The sequence below is a fragment of the Sinocyclocheilus grahami genome, unplaced genomic scaffold, assembly GCF_001515645.1.
Source record: "Sinocyclocheilus grahami isolate Dianchi unplaced genomic scaffold, SAMN03320097.WGS_v1.1 scaffold419.1, whole genome shotgun sequence".
In the NCBI taxonomy this organism is placed as follows: Eukaryota; Metazoa; Chordata; class Actinopteri; order Cypriniformes; family Cyprinidae; genus Sinocyclocheilus; species Sinocyclocheilus grahami.
In genome coordinates, this window is record NW_015505598.1 from 357,123 (window position 1) to 377,755 (window position 20,633).

At 41.7% G+C, this 20,633-nt stretch overlaps 1 protein-coding gene across 2 annotated transcripts in view; it reads right to left on the reverse strand.

The window, feature by feature from the left end:
• The window catches only part of limk1a (LIM domain kinase 1a), a 60,710-nt gene extending 41,056 nt beyond the window's left edge, over positions 1–19,654 (reverse strand). The window contains exons 1-2 of one of the 2 annotated variants that reach the window (XM_016232816.1): positions 19,181–19,654; positions 15,100–15,199 (exon numbers count right to left, since the gene is read on the reverse strand). In XM_016232816.1, coding sequence (XP_016088302.1) covers positions 15,100–15,199; positions 19,181–19,238 — 158 coding nt within the window. In that variant the 5' untranslated portion in view covers positions 19,239–19,654. Of the gene's footprint in view, positions 1–7,669; positions 7,903–15,099; positions 15,200–19,180 lie in introns of those variants that run through there. The other variant, XM_016232817.1, reaches the window with a different exon arrangement.
• Between the last annotated feature and the right edge of the window lie 979 nt (positions 19,655–20,633).

Here is a 20,633-nt window from a genome sequence, read left to right on the forward strand (position 1 = left end):
GTGTGGGCGGAGCATCTGCAGCAGCAGAGGAGCACACTGATGACATCATGAGCGTGACCTGTGATGTCATGGTGTGGGCGGAGCATCTGCAGCAGCAGAGGGGCGCACTGATGACATCATGAGCGTGACCTGTGATGTCTTGGTGTGGGCGGAGCATCTGCAGCAGCAGAGGAGCACACATAAGGCTGGCTGTGGCTCAAATCCAGTATCACAGTATTAGCCATTCTGTATCAGGGAAGCAGTGCAGATCACTATGTGTTCTTGCTTGAAATGGAAGCAAAACCATGTGCTAATGCAATCTAGTGAAAGAGAAAAGTGCTTCATATTTTTTATTTATTTTTTTGTAACTTGATGGGTATAAATCAGATGTTCAGAGTCTTCTGAGCAAGTGAATGTTGAAGCATGCATCACAAAGCTTCACTAGAAGAACAGAGCATGTTTGGTGATTTGGCTGCTGTTTTCTCATGTTGTGTGCTGGTTTCGGTGTCTCTTTAACAGCATTAGACGTGTTTTGCACTTCGGGGGTGTCTTGTGGGAATGGTTTTGCATGCCAGCACTTTCTTTGTGCTTACTAAGCCATTCCCAGAATGCACTGCTCCGGTTCTCATTCTGTCAGTCTGGAGGAAGAATGACGTGCCCTCACAAGTTCAGCCAAGATCTGGGTCTGATCCCAGAGAAGACAAACAATCCTCACCAGACAGGAAAAGCAGGAGCGTTTAACTGAGGAGGGTAACAGACTCATCCCAACCAGCATAATAAACTCCGATGCAGAGTTTATCAGCGTGAGACAAACAGACTCGGATAGGACACATCAGATCCAGCCTGACACGAGCTTACCGGCTTAACGGAGGCCTTTATATAGAGATCCAGCGTCTGTTTCTGCAGATCTACACTGCATCTTCTGTGCGCTGATGAGACTACACTGCACTGCCATCAGGAGCGCTCCAGCTCTGTCACATCTCTCCTCTTGGTTACAGTGCAGACTGATGTAATACAGTTCAGACAGACGTCTTGATGATCACTGGCTTTCAGTGCAGACGTAACAATTAAACAATTACACAAACCAGTCATCTCAAGCAGAGCATCAAGACATGCAAGCGCTGTCATCACGTCACCACAGCAAACATCAGACGCTTGACAGCCGCCAGCTCTGTAGGACACGCAGTGTTGACAACTTAGCAACTTTTCAGACAACTTTTTCTTCCAAAAGCACCTAGCAACAAATTTAGCCATTTTTAAAATGTATTTAACTTTTAGCAACTTTTGATAAGTGACTCAGGCAATAAAAAGGCACACATTTTCCATCTAAATTACACAAAAAGAGAAACCCACAGATGCCTAGCACTACACACATCACGTGAACTGAGTTAGCTGCTATTGGTAAAAAAACAATACGGAAAATTCTTTCATATTAACAGTAGATTGTGCCCTATTTTTACACACTTTTCTTAGAGTGTAGCATACCAACGAACTACTAATACACTGCTTAAAGCATAATTGTTGAGAATGTGTATTATTAGTTTACTAGCTATTAAAAAACTTAAATTGTAATCATTCAAAAATGTGTAAGTGTTCAATAATTCAATATATTTAAAAATACAGTTATTTATATTTTAATATTATATTATGCATATTATTTTATAAACAAATCTAAATTATCATATATAAAATATATTTTTGTTGATATCTGATGTAGTGACACTATTTTGCGTCGTGATTACGCAATGACATCACAACGTAATTTAGCAACTTTTAGCAACAAATCGTCCTTCCTTTAGCAACTTTCTCTGAAAATGAGTTGGCAACACTGAGACTGAGGACATGAGCAGTGGATTTTATACTGAAGTGTAAACTGTTGTTTTGTCAGGACAAATCAGGACTTGTTACCAGTTACACTACGAATGCTACTTATTAATGTGGAATGATTGAACAAATTTCTTTAATCAAGACTAACTATAACAACTACAGTGAGCACAGAAAAAAAGTCTACACACCCCTGTTAATATTGCTGATTTTTGAGATTTAAAACATGAAAATAAATGTAAACGTGTACTGTATCAAACAAATAGATACAAAAAAAGGAATCATCTGAGCACATCTTCATTTGCCAGTTTATCCCAGATTGATGATATCACAGTGGATCTGCTGGACAGCGTGTTCAGCTCAGTCCACAGGTTTAGTGTGATGTTTGCACCACCGCGCTTCATCGTTTTGAGTAATGGCATTCATCTGCCACACTCCAATTAATATGAATAAAATCACAGACAAGCACCTGAAATGACCTCACGTTAGCATGGGAAATTAATCATCTGAATAACAGTGTCAAAAAACAATTATTTGCATTGTTTAAAATGGTTGAGCACTGCTAAGATTGCAACAAGCACTCAGTGCATTACAAACTGCAGCCCTCACACATCTGAACACACACAGACACATTGAGAAACACTGAGACGCTTGCTCTCTGTCACACACACACTCATACACATACACACATGTCACACACACACACACACACACACACTCTCTCTCACACACACTCTCACACACTCTCTCACACACACACACACGCACACGCGCACACACGCACATGACTTGTGCTGTCACACCAGCCTCTGCACTTAATATACATTTTTAAAGCAGATTTCAAAATGAATATGTATCTATCCTTGCATATTACAATATGATGATGCCTAAATTCACTTGTAGCATTTAAAACAATGTTAGTATTTAGTAAATTTCATTAGTATTCATGAGTTACTGCTCATAATATGAAAGTCTCCTCATAAGCTCATCAGCTTATGGCAGAATGTCAGCACATTCCTACAATGCAAAACTCTAAAGTCGTCCAGATGTTGACAGAACAGTAAGCGAGCGCTGCATGTCTGTCTATGTCTCCCACCGCTGATGCTGCATGGCAGAAAGCAAACACTGACCATCTGCTCTGAGAGAGCGCAGTATGAAAGAGACAGCAGGATGAGAAAGGACACTGCGGATCAACCTAGTGGTCAGATAGCTTGACATAGAACTCCAGTCAAACAGCAGTACTGTTTCAAAAACTACACAAGAGTTAATTGCACACAACCACATCTAACTGAAACACTGTTTGCTGGAAAAAACTGAAGTGAAACTACTGGTGACGCACACCCTTCTTAACTCATCACAAACCACTCCAACAGAAAGATTCACTAACAACGACTGATACAGTATGTTTTGTGACACAAATAATAGAGAGATCATTATTTAGACAACTTCACACCACCATCAGGAACGCACTAGAGCTGTCCACGGAGCTGTCCACTAATCAGAGGCGCATGTGAAGGGCTTACGCTGTGAAGGGCTTACGCTGTGCCAGTGACGCGGCGGTAGCGCCGGCTCCTGCAGGAGATCATCTGCACCTTCTGCTGCGCTGCTGGAAGATCACTCATGTCTGAGAGTCTCTGCTCATCTCTACAGCGAACCACACGGCTCTGCTGCTCTGTGTGTGAGAGAGAGAGAGAGCACTTCCTGTGACCCCATGACCCTTCCCTTACACTTCCTGACTGACTGACACTCACCAAGATCACAACTTTATGGGACAGTACCATGCTTTGTTTTGTTTGTTTAGTTTACTTTAGTTTTGTGTTTTGTTTAGTGTAGTTTACTTTAGTTTAGTGTTTTGTTTACTTTAGTTCCTCTTCAGGAACTCGAGCTGCATCGGAGAACGCTTTGAGAACGCCTTCTGTGACCACGCTCTGAATCACGTGTAATCTGCTCAATCAGAGCAGGTAACGGTTCGACATCGGGATGTCATTCTCGCTCACATGAGAGAGCTGGGGTTAAGACTAAACGCCAAGAAAAGTGTGCTTTCTCCATTACAGAGGACCACTTATCTGGGCGTGGTATGGGATTCGACCACGATGCAGGCACGTTTGCCCCCTGCTTGGATCGAGTCAATCCTCACTGCAGTCAAGAGAGTGAAAGAAGGCCGGTCGCTCACTGTCAAGCAGTTTCAAAGACTGCTGGGTCTGATGGCAGCTGCGTCCAACGTGATAACTCTTTGCCTGTTGTACATGAGACTCCTACAGTGGTGGCTCAAGACCAGGGGGTTCTCCCCGAGGGGAAACCTGCTTCGCATGCTCAAGGTCACGCGGAGATGTCTACGTGCCTCAGACATGTGGAGGAAACCTTGGTTCTTGTCTCAGGGCCCGGTGCTGGGAGCTCCTTGTAGCCGCATAACGCTAGCGACGGACGTGTCCCTCACCGGTTGGGGTGTGGTCATGAGTGGCCACCCTGCCCGCGGTCTGTGGAGTGGTCGCTATCTGACGTGGCATATCAATTGTCTGGAGATGCTGGCCGTGTTTCGAGCTCTGAAACACTTTCTCCCAGACCTAAGAGGTCACCATGTGTTGGTCCACACCGACAACACAGCGATGGTCTCTTACATCAACCACCAGTGAGCTCTGCATTCACGCCCCTTGTAAAAAGCTGGCGCACCAGATCCTTGTGTGGTCCCAGGGGAAACTCCTCTTGCTGAAAGCAGTGCACATTCCTGGGCATCTCAATATGGGAGCAAACATCTTGTCGAGGCAGGGGCTGAGGCCCGGGGAATGGATGCTTTACCCCGAGGTGGTGAAGCAGATATGGAGTTTTTGGCCAGGCTCAGGTGGACCTGTTTGCGACTCAGATGACATCGCACAGTCCCCTCTGGATCTATCTGACTCATCCAGCTCCACTGGGGCTGGATGCCATGGTACAGACGTGGGCAGGCCTTCGTCTGTACGCCTTTCCCCCGATCGCTCTGCTTCCGGGAGTTCTGGAGAGAGTGCGCCGGGACGGGGTCTGTCTACTGCTAGTAGCCCCGTTCTGGCCGGGCCGAGTATGGTTCTCGGACATGATGTCTCTCCTCTATGGCTCTCCATGGGAGATTCCCGTCAGGAGAGATCTCCTCTCACAGGCAGAGGGCAAGATATTTCCCCCCCTGCCCGGAGCTGTGGAAGTTATGGATGTGGCCCCTGAGGGGGAACAACTTGTAGCTTCTGGTCTCTCAACTGAGGTTGTTGAGACCATCCTTCAATCCAGAGCAAACTGTATGCCTTGAAGTGGAAACTTTTCACTTCTTGGTGCAGAGACTGCCAGCTCAACCCAGCTAACTGCCCAGTTGGTACAGTACTGGAGCTCCTGCAGGCCCGTTTCTCTGCAGGGTTGACCCACTCCACCCTGAAGGTTTACGTGGCGGCCATTGCATGCCATCTCTATCTCTTATGAGTCCTCTGATCTCCCCTCACCACTAGGGGTCAAGGCTCACTCTACTCGAAGTGTGGCGGCCTTCAAGGCCTTTTTAGCAGGTGTGTCTATGAAGGACATCTGCAACGCTGCAGGTTGGTCAACGCCCATTACCTTCGTCAGATTGTTCTTGTTCATTTATTTATATATAGCACCATTTAAAACACAACCGAGGTTGAACCAAAGTGCTTTACATAAAAAGAACAAGAATGGAAATAAACATCGACAACATAAAACACCACATCGACATATAAAACACCACATCAATCATTGTATGCTACCAACATTAGATGTGCTTTCAACAGTTTCTTAAAAATGTACAGTGATTTGGCAGACCTGATCGGCAGGGGCAACTCATTCCAAAGTCTCGGCCCTATCACAGCGAAGGCCCGATCGCCTTTATGTAGGTGATTTGTTCTAGGCACTACAATTAATTTTTGATTCTCTGATCGTAATGTTCTAGGAGGATTAAATGGGATTAAAAGGTTTGCCAAATACAATGGGGCCTGGTTGTTTAAAGGTTTGAACACGAACAATAACATTTTATATTTAATTCTAAAATGGACTGGGAGCCAATTTTAAAAAACTAACACAGGGGTAATTGATTCATATTTCTTTACCTTTTTTAGTAACCTCGCCGCAGCATTTTGTACTGATTGTAGTCGAGACAAAGATGTGGCGGTTATGCCAGAATACAAAGAATTACAGAAAATGTTGGTTTCTGGACATAGAAAATTAGATTCTATGGTCTAGATATGCGAGCCACTCCATGCTCTTCTGTACTCTCGCCCTAGCTGTGCAGGCTTCCACACTAGGCAGAGATTTGAAAGTCTGGCGGCGTGGGTATTCTCGTTCCCAAAGCATTCTCCGACGCAGCTCGAGTTCCTGAAGAGGAACGTCTCAGGTTACGAATGTAACCATGCTTCCTCGAGGGAACGAGATGCTGCGTCTCTGTGCCATACTCCCGGCATCCCTGCCAGCGCTTGCTTCATTCCTAGAAGCTGACACCGGCTCCGCCGCACATGCTTTTAAGCTTTCTGGTCGGTGACGTCACCCGCCCGTGACGTCGCGCCCTTCCATTGGACGGATTAAACATGTGATTCAGAGCTTGGTCACAGAAGGCGTTCCCAAAGCGTTCTCCGACGCAGCATCTCGTTCCCTCGAGGAACCACGGTTACATACGTAACCTGACACGTTTTGTGTTTAGTTTTGTTTAATGTTTCGTTTAGTTTACTTTAAGTCTTGAGTTTAGATTTGTGTTTAGTTTAGTTTAGTGTTTTGTGTTTAGTTTTGTGTTTTGTTTAGTTTTGTTTTTAAGTTTACTTTAGTTTTGTGTTTACTTTACTTTATTTTAGTGTTTTGTTTTGGACAGTGTATTTGTAGAATGATAATACTGTGTTTTGTGAACATATATCCTGGTATTAGATGAAGATGGCATTCTTTGAAAGTTCTTACAGTGCCATGACCTCGCGGGTATTTGTATGTATTTTAAGTAAAGTGTGTTTCCACCACACATACATTTACTTACATGTGCATAGAAACTGAAACACACAATATTAATGCACTGAATGCATCTAAAACATAAATCATGTGTGTATGAACAAATTTACAGACGTACAAATCAGTGGTGCAGTCCTACAAAAACACTACTACAGAGTTAGCCAAATTATTTCAGCTAATTCAAAGAACCTTACAGCCAACCTGTGAGAAAAATTAGGATAAAAATTCTTACGTGGGTCTGTCTGTTACTTTTTCTTGATACTGCTTATATTTTTGAGAAATGGTTAGAGCCAGGTTTAGAGATATCTACAGCATATAATGTTATAGTGTAACTACAGCTATTGTCACTGTACACTTCACATTTTCTGTCCGCTACGCTTTTAGTAATGCAGTCTTGTTTTGGTTTGGTGATCTAAATATTTATCTATAAAATTGTAAAAATGTAACTTTATTATTGATGATATTAATTATAGGATTCCTACATATTTTAAATTTTTACAGCTTTTAAATAACTGCTGATGTTTGTTTTAAAATAAAAACACCACTGCATCAGCAAATGCAGTGCAACCAATTTTACAAAGAAAGCACTTGATAAAAATAAGTATGTTACTTTTAAAAGATAAAACAACAGATATACTGTTCAAAAAGTATTGCGCTGTAATAAATGTGTGGTTAGTCTGCTAGGTTACTGAGGGGAACTAACTTCATACTTCCACTAAAATCATCAGTGCAATAACAGTCACATAGTTTTAAGTCTGGGTTAAGCATTCAAAAACTTTTAACTGTATGTCAACAAACCGTGGTCCTACCATATGACAGTGTTATTTTACCATGGTACAGTCAGCCACAGAACGATATTTACTAATGTACATCTGTTGTTGTGGTTATTCAGTCAAACTCGTCCTACCTTCCTCTGCGATGCCGGAACGCCATCAGAGATGTTTTGTGTGGATGAATCAAACTGATCTTTCTGAACGGAGTGAAATCCAGCCTGGCTGCTGAAGGAGACGTGTGTGAATGACAGTGAGTTCCTCACACGGCTTTCATCTGATCTGACCTGCACTGAAACTTCCCCAGCCACCACTGACCTGAGATCAGCCGTTAGTGTCTGCTAGGACTGGAATCAAGCCTCAGCTCACCTCCGTCAATGCAGAGGGGGAACTGTACTAACTCTTGCTGAATCAAATGTGATGAGAAAGACTCAGACTCAAAGACAGGGCGGCACAAAATCATGGCAAGCAAACATAAATGTGTCAAAGACATTTAAATGTCCACTAAATTTTATTGCATTTTAAATGAGTAAAAAACGGCCAAAATAGTGGCAAAGTTTAAAAATGTAAAATTACAAGTAAGTAGTATTTGGGGTAAAACGAATTAGTCTTTTAATATGTCATAAACTGATTCTTGTAGTAAATATGCCTCACAAGATTGTAACACTGAATTACATTTTAGTGGCTGTTTTCTGTAAATCATGGTAAAAATGTATATTTATTTTTTGCTTAGAAAAAAAACTATTTAATTAAACAGGACACTTTCTAATGTACTGAAAAACAACAACAACAACAACAACAATTCAAAGCTGTATTACACTCATTGTTTCGATGCTTGAAAACCCTTTCTCGTCTTTGACCCAAATACAGAAATACACACCGCTCCTGTGGCCATGCAGTGACTGGTGTGAGCAGATTCTTTTTAATTCATCCTAAAAGCCAAAACACAAGCTTTGAACTTATGATGAATTGATTTGAATCAATCTAAGGACTCATTCCTGACTTACTTCCATCATCATCATCATCATCATCTATGATGGCTTTAAGGTTTCAATCCTGAAGCTTTATTTTTATGCTGACAAACCGCTGGCAGCAGATGCTCTCAGGAGAAACATCTCCATAAAACAAGCCTATGACTGATGGATCGGCAGTAACAGGGTCTCTGATATTCTCACGCCACTTTCCCAGCAGCGCGGATGGAAACTCAATTCATTTACATGCTGTTTTTAACTATACCAATTACCACAGAGCAGCATTACAGAGCAGATTAGGGCTGAAACCCTTTTGGGAACAAAAACAAGGCAACTGCGACAGAGAAAAACTCCCTGAAAGTAAGAAAGAAAGCTCAGGAGGAAGCAGGGCTCCGAGGGGAAAGCCGCTGCCCTGCATTTGGCCAGAAACATCATTATGTCATTGGAAAACACTGGAAGTGTTCTAGCTGTAATGCGTTTCGCAACTACAACATGTGGAGCTGATTTAAGTTGAAAGGTTATTGATAGAAATAATGAACTGGACTGGACTGGTGTAAGTTTTGGGGAAAAATGACACAGTGTGTGTAGCACAGATGCTCTAATAAAGCCAGCTATGAGATTGTATTACTGGTGTTGGCTAAGTCCAGCATCATTGTTACCATTGCTCCTGCTAGGGTTAGTGAATTGAACAAAACTCCAATCCTGAGACACTTTTGATCAGTCTGCAAACACAGAATATCCCATCAATAATGTAAAGTCCCCCTAGTAACTACTCCGAATGCTTTTATTATCATTTAAGTTGCAGTAAATCCAGAGCAGCGTGATGGACGCTGTATTCAACTGTGTTGTGAATGCCCACTTTTTCTTCATCAGCTCTGACTAGTTTCTCATGTGAAGAGGAGTGCTTTCGGCCCCTGCTGAGAGTTCGGGTTCACAGCTACTTTCCCATGAAATTAAAGCTCCATTTATGTCTTCCCAGGAAAACTGTGTTTCCCCACCGAAGGGACAACTAACAGCCCTGCAAATAAACCACACCGGCCTTCAACCGTTCACATTGCTTTAGTCTGCAGGCTGCTTTCAGTGACAGCCTTCATCCCTTCCATGTCTTAAAACCCCACCAGAACTATACCTCAGACCAGTTAAACAAAAAACTGAACTGATATTTAAAGTGAGAACTGAAACAGCAAAGCGAAAAACAAAAAATTACCTAAATCCATGTTTGCATATATTTTCTGTGCAGGTACTTAAATACACTTGGTCAAGGTTTGGCTCAGGTATAAGCTACTTATGTCACAGATGGGAACAGAGCGACCTCATTACTCAACCTCCGCCTCTCTCCGCTCACGGCTGAGGCCACAGATGTGAAAACTGCATCTCCAAAAATCCACAGTCCTCTCTTTCCCTCGGACCTGATGTCCTCTGTCTCGGCACGGAGACAGTTCTCCATCGTGCCAATTTCCTAACCCAGTGGAAATGCTTTTGCTGACTAGATAGATACCAGATAGATGCCAGATAAGGCATAAGAGTTTTTCTGCTCCACAGGACGGATGTGTCTCTGGAACTAAACAGTTTTATTAGTTCATATCACTATACCTTATACTGCTTAACCAACCCCTCACCATTAACCACCTCAAATCTGCGGGAAATGGTACATCCTCAGGGATGCTGTTCAAGCCCTCAAGTCTATCCCTAAAATCTGACAAACAGAAATGTTTTTCCAGGACTAAGCAGCATCGAGTTGTGTTTAGTTGACGTCAGTAGATCTGTTAGCTATGGAACAACATTCATGTCAAAGAAATCCCCAACCCTAATATCAACAATCCCTAAAATCACAGGCAAAAAAAATGTTAACAAAAATATTTCACAAGCCTCCAGCCTTAACTCTCACTGGGGCTGGGCGATATACCGCTAGACACGAGTAACCGGTAGAGATTTTGGACTATCGCCTTTATCGCAGTTACGCTGTGTGCCATGGTCAGGAAAATGTATCGCTTGCACGCATGAGCTTGAGATTTTTTGCTTCTTGTTTTATGCTTATATTAGTTTTTATTTTTGTGATACTAACACTCGTGACAAGAATTATGAGAATTCAATGGTATCAAAAATGTTTATATCATAAAAACCTTATTAAAAGCAAGAATAACTACATTGAGATATATATCGCTATATAAGATTTTGGTCATATCGCCCACCCCAACTCTCAATAAAACCTGGTGATGAACAAAGTTATTGACCAACATGGACTTTGATCCAGGAACAAATCCTACTTGGCGCAATAATAAGGATCATAACACAAGTGTACCGAGTCAGGCTAATTCACACAAACATATTCAATGCATTCGTGATGCTTTTTTTACTTTGTCAAGTACTCTGCTGTGTTTAACTGCTGTTTGTTCAGATATTTGCCTCAAACATTTGGTATTTGCAATAACTGAAAGAATTAAATCAAAAGAGCGAATGAAAGAGTAAAACCCAAGGAAGTAAATTCCCCTAAAATATCATTTGATCTAATCTGGAAACTCTGGCTCACTTGCACTGGTCTCTCAGCTGACACAGGCTGCACTCGGACCACAAGAATCGCCTCTTACATAAAACACAACACTGGTCCTCATGAGCGCCATGACACACAGCTAATCACCTCACATTGATGCAATTATTCCCTCGTGATCAGAGCTGATGATTAGGCAGCCTAATGGTCACGCTGTGATTCGAGTCCTATTGCAATCACAAACACAGCATCTGCTCTAACAGATCCGGCCCTCCGCTCATTCACGGTACCTAAGCGGATCTGGACTGTTCTGAGGAAGAAAACAAGAACTGATCCTCCATCCGCTGGATTAGAGTGTGTTAGGACAATGACTGACAAATCACCGGCTCTCACACAGGGAAGACGAGGTCTGCAGATCTGTGCGGTTCAGCGCTATAGGGAAGTTCAGCTTCTGCATTTGGTTAGTGCTTTGTGACTCAGTGACACACCAGAAAACAAGCAAAGCCGCTGTTGTGAGGGAAGCGATGACGCGGTGAGGCGTTACACACACAGACCTCTGAATATCTGCATGAGCTCTGATCCAGACAACCACAATCTGACCAGTACTCCTCATATACTCTTTATCAGCTTTCAATCAAAATGACTGATTTCAAAAGAGATTATTTCATATACATTAGTGTTGTTAAAAGTACAAGTACTATGGTACCAAGTCAATACTAAAATATTGAAAACGTAACCCGTTACCGGTTGATGAGCATCTGCTTTCAAACACTCTCATGAGCATTTGTGTGAGCGCCCTGCGCCAAAGGTTTCTATTTACAAAGTGTTTCTGCAGCATTCAATCACAGTCATGTTTGTTGAGCGTGTGAATGCAGTGACCAATCAGACGCATTTAGGATAGAATCCACTCAATACACCAGAGTTTGTTCAGTGTCGCTATAACCAAAGTATAAACACAATGTAAATATAAGATTAATAGTGCAGCATAGACAGATTTTTGATTATAATGGAAGTTATACCTTGAAATACAGAGTTCTGGTATGAAACTCTAGATGGCGCAGTCCGATAGGTCTAACTCAATCTGACCTGATGACATCATCACATGGCAGCTGATTGGTTCTCTCCTGTATCGGTAGCCAATGAGCTCGCTGCTCAACATTCAAATATATGACTAGTGTTTGCCGTAGCAGTGCAGCTTGCTTCAGAAACCCTCCACCTTCCCCAGCTCCACCTGTATAGATCTGCTACGGGGTGATTCATGTACGCTATGGGGGTTATTCATATGTGTTATATTTGCAGCAGCAGTATTTCTTACATGCTCACAGCAGCATGTTGTGGATGTATTGGCAGTAGCAAGTCTCAGTACTTGCTCTGCCGCAGCAGCAGCAGCAGCGTAGCAGATCTATTCCGCCAAGACCAAATACATTAACATTGTCATGTACATTACCATGCCAATCCCTCTGAGAGTTGTCATGATAGAACTGTGGCTGAACTGAAGTGATATGAGCTTCATTGATTATAAAGCCCTTGTTTGCTTGGTTTCTGAGTAAAACCCATTCATAATAAAAGGTATATTTTTATGCTGTAAAATAGATCTGTGCATTAAGTGTTGTAGTTTAAGTGCAATAGGCCTGCCACTTGTTCTGTGTAATGTGTTTCTTTGTTGTTGTATTACTTTCATTTGATCTTTTTAATGCAATGTTTGAAAAAAATCTAAGAATATTTGAAGGATACATGTTTTAATGTACTATTTAATAGCATTAATAATGAACTAATTTGATGTAATATTTTTATTTTCAAACAGTTCAATAAAAAAACACCACTAACACACATAATTATAACAAAATGAAATACAGAATTCTGAGCATTAATATTTTTTAACTTGCTGTTAAGTGTTACCATCGTATGAACCTGTAAACACAGTTTCCCAACTAACTTCTGAAATCCTGTGCAGATATTGCTTAACGCCAGCGAATCAGATTGCAGCAAGCATGACTGTTCCTGTTATAGCCACACAGATTAGTCTTCTTTAATATTAGCATAAAGAACACAACTCATTCTTTAAGTGTTTGGATAAGCAGCCAGCAACTTGATTTCAGCATTTCAATGAGCGATTCACAAGAGGCTTTGAGATGGGGATTGTGTAAATATGAGTGGGTTGTGTGTGTTTCGCAGTGTGTAGGAACTTGAAGACGAGTCTGGTGTCTGTTCACTGTCTCTGCAGTGGAGCTGTTGCTCAGGGACCTGAACATGTGCTCCAGACATGAATGACTCCTCAGATCAGGAGACGCACGCTGAAGGATGAACCTGAGCTACATCTACAGACCAAAGATAACTCAAGGATGGATTCTTCTTAATTGGGTCAGTCAGCAACTGCCCAAAACACCCTTACAATCTCACTTATTCAGAGTCACACAGTGAGTGTGAGTGTTTTCCTCCACTGCCGCTGATGATGAAACGGCCTTCCACACTGTTGCTGAAAAGAATTGTGCAACTGAATGTTTTTTCCCAATCTCAGAGCGCTTGCATTAACCCAAGCATGTTGACCAAACAGCGGCCTGATGGATTATTGGGAAAGAAACAATTACACAGCAAAAAAGCCCCAAACAGGAAGTGAACACAGAAAACAAAGACAAAAGCAGCTCTGTTCAACAGTGAGAGCCGCTTATCTGTCCTGTAAGCATCTTACTTCCTCTGCTAGGGCAAGACACGAGTCGATCAGCGTTTGTTTGGCTCTGAGGAAATTAACTCTCAGTTACTGTACCTCAGTAACTGAGAGATTTAAGAAAGGTTTAATAAAATACACAAGCAGAGCAAAGTAACACACTGTTACAAGTTCTGTTTCAAATCTCTGTGAGCGGACTGCCTACATAGTGACTGAAGAAGATAAAACAATGACAAGAAAACTAGAATACGCTAACAATGGGTCTCATTCACACCGAGCATGCGTACACACGAATGTTTTCATGGAGAAATCATGATTCACTAAAATATTTTCCTTCTAAAATTCATTCTAAATTTAAGAAAAATATAGGAACAGCTGAATGCACACATACGCAACTCTGGCCGGTCTTAATAATCTATATAAACTATAGAATAAGATATGTTTCATCTCAGGATAATCGTTGTGTACAGTAAAATGTATATTTCATCTTAAAATGAGTTCATCATATACAGTGAAAGAGTAAGAAAAGCTGTGTTAGACTAAAGCTCGAGCTGCGCGCATCTGTACAGCCGGCTAATGAGAGCTCTGTAAGCTGGATCTGTATAAAAGGTGTTTTATCGTGTATGAACTGGTTTTGAGGACTGCACTCTTTGCATTGCTCAAAGATCTGGTGAGAGCGCGTCTGTAGACAGCGAGCGTCATATGGTGTCGTGTGGAGGAGAGGCTGTAAGGAAACCCCATATATGGAGATGGTCTGGGCATCTTTAATGCAAACGACTGACCTTGTGCATGTGGCCGCTGATTTAGAATCCTCCACATTCACTAACATTAGGACGAGCTTAAGAACTAATTCATGTGCATATGCAGGTGATGAGAATTAGGTGTAAAGTTTTGGTGAGAAGTTCGAATGTGTGTATAAATACGAATAATTTACGCAATTATTAGTACTCTAATAAGTACACAAATATTTGGGTAATTAAAATGAACCAATTTTTCATTATTTTCATTCATTTTACTGATAAACAGGGTATCAAATGAAATGTATTTCTTATTGAATGGCATGAATAATCAACATTTCTCTTGACTTGTCCACCATCTTGGATGATTTTTGAGCATGTAAAATGATCTGCTCTGATGGAGTCAGTGAGTCTTTGACGAAGCGTCTCATTAGGGTCATCTGTTGGTCAATCAGACTGCACTGCATGGCAGTTTCTGTGTACGGCCCACGAGGACAACTCAATAGAAAGATTTTTTTTTCATCTCATCCTTTGGACTCTAAATTCACAACTTGGATGAAATAAAATGCCTTGTCTTGGTGGTGTAGATCATGTAGCAGTAGCCCTACTGAAAAGTGGTTCAGGAAGCAATGCAAACAGTTTTGGTGATAGGCAAACTCCCTGTCTCGCTGACGGATCGCTCCTCCAGACGCAGTGCAGCTCTTACCTGAAGCACAGCGTGTGCCAGTCCGTGTCCAGGGCCTGTAGGTACTGCTCATCACAGATGTGCTGTCTGCAGCCCGCACACTCCGGCAACCTGCCGCCGGCTGCAACAAACACAACACACTCGCATCAGCACACTGCACAGCTCATCCTAATATACAGCTCCATTTCTTACTGCAAACAGAAGTTGTGCATTAGCCACAGGCAAGACTGATGGTAGTTAGCCAATGCTGATCATTTCAAAATGCTTAAATATTAAATGATGAATTAGTCTGAACAATATATGGTTTTCCCTAATATTCTTGTTCAACTTCTTTCTCTTTTTCACTTATGGAAGTCAATGGGATCCGTCAACTGTTTGGTAACACACTAGGGTTGGGCTGATAGACTTCAGCATCATGACCCCCCCCCCATATCCCACGTAATCCGGCCACATCCCAATACCATGTTCGGGAAAAGAAAATTACGTGTACTATGGAACTCCTAAAGTTAATAAATACGAGATGAGAGGAAAATATATATTTCAATATTTTCTCTCGCAGTTATATCATTGGGTAATTATACTGTTTAAATTGCGGGCATCAGGCCGCTATTATACCTCGCATTGAAACTGCTTTTGAATGCACGATTGCTTTTTAGTTTCACTTTCACTGTGAAACTACTGAATTTTGCATTATTGACACTATTTTCCTAATTAATGCTGTTCAGTTGCTTTGACACAATCTGTATTGTTAAAAGCGCTATATAAATAAAGGTGACTTGACTGTAGACATCACCCAACCTTATTACGCACATTCTTCAAAATATCTTTTGTGTTCAACAGAAGAAAAACAGGTTTGGCGGAATTGGAGGGTGAGTAAAGGATTTGTCATGTTTGAGTGAACAGTCCCTTTAACAGCATTTCGTTGTTATCTCTTGTCTACTTAAGTTATGTATTTCCCTTTCACTGCCACTGTTAAAAATTCTAGTGTGAAAAATTCTAGCCTGAATAAAGCTTTATCAGCAGAATGTGAGCAACAGAGGCACATTGTTAATACATATAACCGGACACTACTGAGCCGGACGTACGTCATGCAGCTCAGTGCAGTCAGTTTCTGATGATCGGCAGCCGAATGTGTGGCAGTGCTGCCACTGTCAATGATATAAAACCACTGGAAACCTCATTTGACTGAACAATCCATAGTTCATAAATTATTAATTCTAATTACATCAACATGAAAATCAATTTTGTTTCCGTTCTTACAAACACAGGTCAACTCAATGTGCTAACAACAACCTCACTGTAAACATGCATGCAGAAACAAACTGAAGCAGACGCTTGGTCACCTTAAAGGGGTCATATGATGCGATTTCAATTGTTCTTTCTCTTTGGAGTGTTACAAGCTCTTGGTGCATAAAGAAAATCTGTAAAGTTGCAAAGACTAAAGTCTCAAATCCAAAGAGATATTCTTTATCAAAGTTAAGAGTCAGCCACACCTACCTAAAATGGCTCGTTCTAACACGCCCCCACATGTCTACATCACTATGTGGGAAGATGTGCATAACGCCGCCCAAATGTTCACGCAAAGAAAGAAGGCGTAACTTTTATTCTCGCTGTAGTATTGTTGCTGCCGCCGCCATGTCGTGAAGACGCTGTGTGTTTCGTTGTGAAAGCGAAACTACTTTGTTTGGTCTTCCAAAAGAGGACACGGCTAGAAATCAGTGTTAAGTTGTATTTACAACACTGTTCCAGAACACTTCAACCCAAATATTCAGATGTGTGCAGCACACTTTATGGAGGACTGTCTCCTGATCCTGGGAGAGTAGACTACAATGCCGGCTGTTCTGACTCACAGACTGTAAGTACGTTTTTTATATTTCAAGAATTTTTATATTTTTTATATTTAAAGCAAGTTTTTGGGCAGTGTAGAGTAGGCACTTTTGCATTTAGTTTCTAAACTAAATCATCCGCTATCGTCATGTCTGTCTTGCCTCACTCTTCTTGTCAGTCAGCTCACTCCTCACGTGAAAGAAATCTGATCTGTGATGCGGCTGTCGTTCGGCACGCTGCATTGAGCAGCCGCGCTCAGTTTTTAATTGTAGTGTCTGTTCTCTAACTGAACTAAATGATTTTTATTACTGTAAAAAAAAATCTAAATGATGATGGGGGACGGTGCCACGAGTGAAGTAACCGGTGTTGTGGCTTAACACTGCTAAACCGTCTACTGCAGCAAGCCTAATACAGTGCTGTCTACACTGTTAATATGAGCCAAATGATCAAATAAAAACAGAAAATCACTCACTGCTCTTGACTGAATAACTTCTGTAGCTTTAATGAGACATTTCTTACTTGAATGCTGCTTTTACGTAAATGCTCTAGTGTGAAGATAAACATGGCGGATTGTGTGCGGCTCACTCAAGATTTATGGGGATTAAAAAAAGGAGCGGGTGGATTTTTATCATTATAGGGTGGTTGTGTACACACACTGCCAACACACATTTATGTTCAAACAACATGTAAAAGTGAATTTTGCATAATAGGCGCCCTGTAATAACACTGAACAAATTACAGACATGCTTCATGGGGGATTTTAGGTGAGGAGTGTCAGTCTTCAGCTTATGCATTTCTTTATAATGCTGTTAATACTGAATGATCAGATCTACGATGCTGTGAATAATCAGGAATCAGACGGAGCAGGAGAAGCATCGCTGTACTTCATTCACAATCAGCATGATCATGAGCAGCTGAGAAACGCTTCCCTGACAAACTCAGCCAACTTTTAATAACACTGATCACTCTAGCAGAGCTTCCAACACCCAGTCAAATAAACACTCAAGAACTAAATAAATCATAATAACAACAGATGTCTATTGTCTTTATGTGGTGGAGTTGCGTCTAACACAGACTGGTGTATTTGTGAGCATCCGTTCTCTTTCTCTATGGTCTGTGTGAGATTCTGGATGATTTTTGATCATTTGTGCCATGCGTCTCTTAGTGATCTGCTCTCTGCATGTGTGTGATTCATGTATAAACTGGAGGTGTGTATGGACTGTGACGGACTTGTGGCATCTGATAGATCCATGTGTCTGTCACACACACACACACACGTGTTGTTTTTTATGGTTTATGGGGACTCTCCATAGGCATAATGGTTTTTCTACTGTACAAACGGTATTTTCTATCGCCCTACACCAACCCAACCCTACAAAAAAACACCATTTAGTATGTTTTTAAGCCTTTTGAATTACGGGGACACAGGCAGTGTCCTCATAAACCACCATCACTTCGTAATGCCTCTGTCATAACCATGTTACTATACAAATTTGTGTCCCCAAAAACCACCCAAACCCGTGCACACACACACACACACACACACACACACACACACAGAGAAAAAGTTCCCTGTAAAACCACACACACATTTACTGGAGTACATAACCTCACATGAGGGCAGGTGGATACAGGAAGAGCAGTGTGCCATTTTCCAGAATAACATCACATTAAATATGCAAAATATAAAAAAATACTAACATGGCACTTTGGACATGTTACACAGTAGTAATAGGTTTTTAACTAGTCTTTTGGAACAGCATGTCATTATGATACTATAGTATATTTTAAGTACTATAGTATCACAGTGCCATAGTCCAGAACTTTCCTATGACCTTTCCAGTCATTCAAGTCAATAGATTTAGCCTAAATGATTACATGCGCCTTCATTAAGACTCTCAACAGACAGACTGAAGTTTCAGCAAGCTTTTACCTGGAAACACTAGATATGCTACACATTCAGAAACATGATAACGGGATGCACCAGTAAACTCAGCTCAGACCTCCCCTCTTTAAATCAGACAGCTGCTGAAGGGCACACAAGTGAACGGGATGGTCAGCAGCTGAGGAGACACTGAGCACTAATGAGTGGATGTTTCGCGCAATATTGCAGCAGCGAGCGCACGTGTGCTTCTTCACAGGTCACGCTATAGCAGCACAACACAGCACTGAGAGCAGACAGCACCAGCATCATCCTCACGAGCCCTGCTGAAGATGCGCATCATCATCATCATCATCAGCAGCAGCAGCAGCAGTACACACAAGACACACTAACCTTCCTCCTCTCCCATGCGTTCGTCCTTCCAGGAGCAGCAGAGCAGCATCAACCTCATTCAAGCGCCGCGACAGAAGCTCTCCTCTGCGGTCAGACGCGCTGGAGAAACGCGGCGCTGGAACTGCGCTACTACTGCAAAGGCTTGCCTCGCCTCATGAATATTACACGCGTCGCCTCGCCTCGCGTCGCCTCGCGTCGCGCTGCTGTCTGATTAGCTGACGGCTGTGAGTCGGTGAGTAGGCGGGAGCCGCGGTGTAAGTTGCGCGGCGCCTGGGCGCTTCCCGAGCCTTCGCTATAGTGGGACTCCCGCAGACAGCAAGCCAGAGCCCGGGCCAAGCGAGCGCCTTCATCCCTGGAGAACACTGCGCATGCGCTTGCGGGCTCTCTGGCGCGAGGTCAGGTTTGTTTGGATACTTTGTGACGCCGATTAAAAGGAAAGGAAGTCAAGTTCGATACAGCGCTTTCGAAGGACAATAATGACAATATCCATTTGTTTTATTAATTAATATATGTAGGCCTATATATAAAAATATACATTTAATTGGAAGTTACGATTATTTTATCTTTGTCTGGGAAAATGTCATATAAAAAGAATCTAAATAGACTTCACAGAAAGAATGTAGCGCCCGTTTAGAGATGTCATGAATCCAATGTTTGAGATGTTTAGTTGTTTTTCTATGTTGCTGGGGAGTCACTAGTTACAGAATTAGGTCATTTTAATGTAACTAATCAGTTACAGTTACTGAGAGAGAAACGTGTAATTCAATCACAGTTACTTGTGAAAATATTAATGATTACATATATTCACATCTGAATATTTTCACACATATACAGATGTAGTTGATTTCTTTCATAAATCGCATTGACTGCTCTAAAATATGAGACACATGCTCATGCGATCACTGTGTTATTCCCTGTTTGGGTTTATATGCTTTATTTTTAAGATGAACAGTTTGTCCAAGACACTGTCAGATATCAGTGCTTCGGTCATAGCTGTGAAAAGATTTGATTTCAGAAACAGTATCATAGCTACTAAACTATATCTTGTGATTTTAAACCTGTATTTATCCTCAGAACGATCTTAAGGTAAAAAGAGGAGCTAAAGTCTGATTCTGTGGTGGCTGTGCTTCAAAATGAAAGAATTATAATCTTAAAGTGAAAGTCTGACAGTAATCAGAGCACTACTGTAATGTTACCCTGCCTGCTTTACATGCTTCAATATTATTAACTGTTGAAAACATGCTTTAGGTATTTAGAAAAAAGTAATCAAATGGAATCAGTTACATTACTTTAATAAAGTAATTGAACTAGTTACACTACTTATTACTTATTTAAATAGGGTAACTTGCAATCTGTGACCTGATACATTCCAGACTAAGCTTCTGAACGCTGTCTGATGTGGTGTTCTTCACACAGTGTGTGTGTGTGTGAGTGTGTGAGTGTGTGAGTGTGT